Source organism: Olea europaea, unplaced genomic scaffold (genome assembly GCF_002742605.1).
Source record: "Olea europaea var. sylvestris unplaced genomic scaffold, O_europaea_v1 scaffold1911, whole genome shotgun sequence".
Taxonomy (NCBI): Eukaryota; Viridiplantae; Streptophyta; class Magnoliopsida; order Lamiales; family Oleaceae; genus Olea; species Olea europaea.
Genome location: NW_019236924.1, coordinates 131,152 through 136,023, shown reverse-complemented (window position 1 = coordinate 136,023; position 4,872 = coordinate 131,152). Strand labels below are relative to the sequence as shown.

Genomic DNA, 4,872 nt, shown 5'->3' with positions numbered 1-4,872 from the left:
AATTTTTTACCCATGCAATGTCCAAGCCACGAGTTTCAGCTTGCTAGCCAATTCTGCTCGACTCGTTTATATCCCTGCTCTTTTCTCTCCCTTTTTTCTTCGTTGTTATATATATATATATATATCAGAAATGAAATTTGAATGGTAGACGAAACTCATTGAAAATAAAATTTAAACTAGAATGTCTATTCTTAGACATTAATACCAGGTAGATCAGAAGTCGTTATATTTACATGTCATATCAGTTACAATTCATAGTATGCATTGGAAATGCTCTTACTTCACTTCCTTGCAACTTTCTTTTTTCTTTAATTGCTCGAATAATTAATGAGCATGTCTAATAGAGCCCCCATATCTTTTTTCAACCATGTTAACAACACGAAGTTTTTGTGAGGGAAAATTTTTTAATACTCTTTAAATATTGAAATTTGTCACTATGCAATTAACATGTATATTAAATAATTGATATTCAGACATAAATAAATAGTACACATGTCAATTAAACAGTGATGAAAGTATTGAGTTTTAGCAATTTGGGAGAACCAAAAATACTCTCCTATCAATTGTGTTGGAGATGGTTGTTCTAAAACATTATCTATTTTTATTTAAGTGATAATTTTTAAAAAATCACTTTAGCATTGGAGATACTAGGTTTGGATCTCAGGTGGATCGGTCCAGGTATTTCAATATTCAAAATCACTCATTATATTTCAAGTATTTTGTAAGTGAAACTATTCTTATCCTTGTAATTACTGAACCAAACGCAAATCAAAATAGTCAATTCGAGTTCGGGTTCTACCCATAATACTATTTTATATATATTTAATAAAAGTTTCCATATAGGCCCTTTCAATACATATACCTAATACACTACTAATCAACAATATTTGTACAAGTGATAAAATTCATCTAAGAAATCTTCAAGAAGCAAATTGCTGGAGATTAAAAATCACGAAAAAAATGAGAAAATTGAAACGTCAAATAATAAATTTCAGTTTAAGAATAAATAATTTTTTTTTAATAAATCTCATTCAATCCATAAATGAAGCATGCTAGAGCCTATAATTTAATTATGGACAATGCTAAAATTCTTCTACTCTTAAAATGAACTGACATAAAAGTACAAATATATAACTATATAGTATTGAACTCATCATGTTTGAATAAAAAAGAAAAAATATATATATTAAACGAGAACCACAAACTCAAGATAACCAATAAGGCACACCGATTTAGGGTGTCCAGATCTTGTGATTTTTGTTTACCTAGCCTATAAGTTGTAATTAAATAGATATATAAAAAATGGGTTCCATTTGGGAATCCACAATTGGTTCAAGAACCAAAGTTGGTTCTCAATTTTTGTTCCTAATATATTTATTTATTTTTTTATTTTTTATTTATTTTTTTTTTTTTTTTTGAACTAGATCAAAACCCCTGATTCAATTTCGATTAGATAGGTTTAGTTTCAATTAAAATGCCCATGCCTAGGAGATACTCCCTTGGCAAGTTCTCAAATGTGCAGTGAAATCAATTAGTCTTGACAAAATTTCAATCTTCATATACCAAGATTATTCTCTACGAGAGGAAAAATATAACTTAAATTTCCAAACGAAATATACGAGTTCGTGTATTCTCAAAAGTTCTCCACATGGCCAATGAAGGAAACTCTTTAACTTTGCTAAAAGATTCAGTCTAGGTACATTGGAATTTTCCAGATACTAAACTAATATAAGCAATAAGATCTGCCGGCTAAGGACGGCAGTGTGATGTCTGAAAATGACAAGGTTGTCAGAATTCTCTCATGCTTAAAAAGAGAGGCCAAACTTCTCCTTTGGCAAACTCGCCTAACTAATCATTCAAAATCATTTGCTCAAACTATGGGATCATCACTCGGTTGCTGTGACTCGGAAAAGGTTGAAGAAGCAGGGTATGATCAAGAACAACTAAATCTTTTTATCTTAATTATATATAAATAGATTTTATTTCTCTTTGCATCAGATAAATTTGTCGATTATATGGCCTTTTAATTTGTAGGTTTGCAGTGGGCGGAGGGAATAGCACTCCATGGAGAATTTTCACATATAAGGAGTTGCATGCCGCCACTAATGGCTTCAGTGAGGATTACAAGCTCGGAGAAGGAGGATTTGGAAGTGTCTACTGGGGTAAAACATCCGACGGTCTTCAGGTATGTTAAACCATCTCGTCTAAACGCTTAAAGAGCTTGAGAATACACCCACAGGAAAAGTTGTCCGGGAAATTGAGTCTTCACATTAAAGTTAATGCAGTCCGTTTCATATCTAAAAACTACTCAACTCGACAGCATAGAGGTTCTTTACGATGGGTCAATCAAGCAACATTTTCAGTGTACCCTTACACTGCACATCAAATTCATTTTTCATCATAAGGCAAAATGCGTGCACAAGTTTCATTAAATTTATAATGTGGGGGTTGAATAAAGGATCTTTACTGTGATGTCCTATTAAAGCACGTCATCCAAAAGTTTAAACTGTTTGAGAGGCTATTATATATTAGTGATTCTCTCTTCGTGATCAGATTTTACATTGAGAAGATGAATGGCTTATAATTAAATTGTACTTGTTTTTTCCATATGCAGATAGCAGTAAAGAAATTGAAGTCAATGAATTCGAAGGCTGAAATGGAATTTGCAGTGGAAGTTGAAGTTCTCGGAAGGGTACGCCACAAGAATCTATTAGGCCTGAGAGGTTACTGCGCTGGAGATGATCAACGCCTCATTGTTTATGATTACATGCCGAATCTCAGTTTGCTTTCTCATCTACATGGCCAATTTGCTGGAGAATCTCAACTCGATTGGAAAAAGCGCATGAAGATTGTCCTCGGCTCCGCTGAAGGCCTACTGTAAGATTCAACCGTACATATGCAAACTGAAGTAGAACATTTGAAAGCTTGTTTATATAATTAAAAATATTGAAACGTAGTACTAGATATGACTTGCATAGGACCGGATTTAGTATAGGGCAATTGGGGTTAGCTGCCCCCACACTCAATTTCAAATCCTTTTAAATCTTATTTTAAATTTCTTATAGTTATCGATTTTTCCCCAACAAATAAAAATTAGTACTTCAAGATTTTACTTCCACGCTTTTAGTCATAGAAATTTTCCGTCACAACTCTACAATCCTAGCTCCGCACCTGCATAGGACAACAGACAAAGTTTTTTATGTATCTTGATATTTTCCAATGTTATCGAGGTCAACGTACCAAACAAGCTCTTAATGTCTGAAACAGAAACAGAAACAGAAACCACATTTCTATTTCCATCATAACGCCTGGTAAAGGAATAAAAGAGTTTGATTAAGGAATACCTTATCGTAGAATGAAAACCAAGAATCATAAAGTCATCATTTCAGGAAGTGTTCTATTATTATTCAGAGACAACTTTGCATTTGGAACCTTTTTATATAACTTCAGGCTCAGAATTTGTCAGCATACATATGTATTTTCATTCTTATTATCATAGGAACTGTCATTTCTTTGAAGGAAAAAAACCACATTAGGCCTGTGAATACATCTAAAACTTGCTTGAATTATGAAAGGTTGCTGATTGGATTTTGCTTGAATCTTTTATAGGTACTTACATCATGAGGTGAGCCCCCATATTATTCACAGAGACATCAAGGCTAGTAATGTTCTTTTGGACTCAAATTTCGAGCCATTAGTCGCTGATTTCGGGTTTGCTAAGCTGATCCCAGAAGGTGTTAGCCACATGACAACACGCGTAAAAGGCACTTTGGGCTACCTAGCGCCGGAATATGCAATGTGGGGAAAAGTTTCAGAGAGTTGTGATGTGTACAGTTTCGGAATTCTCCTGCTAGAAATTGTCACCGGTAGAAAGCCTATCGAGAAACTCCCCGGTGGTGTTAAGCGAACCATCACAGAGTGGGCTGAGCCACTGATAACCAAAGGAAGGTTCAAAAATCTGGTGGATCCGAAGCTACGTGGAAATTTTGATGAAAATCAGTTAATTCAAACAATTAACATTGCTGCATTGTGTGTTCAAAGTGAGTTCGAGAAGCGGCCCACAATGAAGGAAGTTGTTGGATTATTAAAAGGGTACGAGCCAAAGACGAAGCCAATGAGACTTAACAGTGTAAGGTATGGAGAAGATTTAATGAGTCTTGATCAGGCTAGTGATGAGAATAGTGATATTAACGAAGATGAAAGCAGTGTATATGGCGTATTTGGTGCATTAGAGTCACAGAAGATTCACGACCCTTACAAACGTTATGGTGACAGAAGAATGAACAGAAATATATGAAACTTTATCGACTTATAATTTGACATATACATTAATGCTAAAAGCAGTGCCATTTCCTCCACCTGGGAGAAGTTGGATCTCGATGTAATTGTTGCTATTGTTTAATTCTTTCTTTTCGCTTCAAGAATTAACAAGCTTGTGTGCGTGGCATTAGTTTGAGATATTCATTTTGATGGATAATAGTCCACATTATGTAATCTGCAAATGAGAATGACAATTATGAATTTAGAAACTAAATATGCATACAACCTTTCAATATGAATATATAAATTTCAATAATTAAATTATGACATTAGGTCGATTTTGTCATATCATAATTTCGGGATTCAAAATGTATTACATTATTTTTAATAACGTGATGTAATATTCTATTAGTTGTTGTATTTTTATTAATTGTACTACATTTTTTTTAATTTATTAAATAATTTAATATTTTCATAAACGATAACTATATATGTAGTAATTTATGTAGTAGTAAATTAAATACACAAATAATTTTTCAGCTATATAAATTGTTAAGAATGAAAAAATGAAGAAAATGATTAAACACTATTCATTTGATGCAATTTTTGGTA

The 4,872-nt window shown here is 33.1% G+C and overlaps 1 protein-coding gene across 1 annotated transcript; it reads left to right on the top strand.

The window, feature by feature from the left end:
• The first annotated feature begins 1,766 nt into the window (after positions 1-1,766).
• Positions 1,767-4,533, top strand: LOC111378974 (PTI1-like tyrosine-protein kinase At3g15890). The gene is made up of 4 exons (XM_023002279.1): positions 1,767-1,927; positions 2,035-2,185; positions 2,615-2,877; positions 3,610-4,533. The coding sequence occupies exons 1-4, from the start codon at positions 1,767-1,769 to the stop codon at positions 4,295-4,297; spliced, it is 1,263 nt and encodes a 420-aa protein (XP_022858047.1). The 3' UTR covers positions 4,298-4,533.
• Positions 4,534-4,872: the final 339 nt, after the last annotated feature.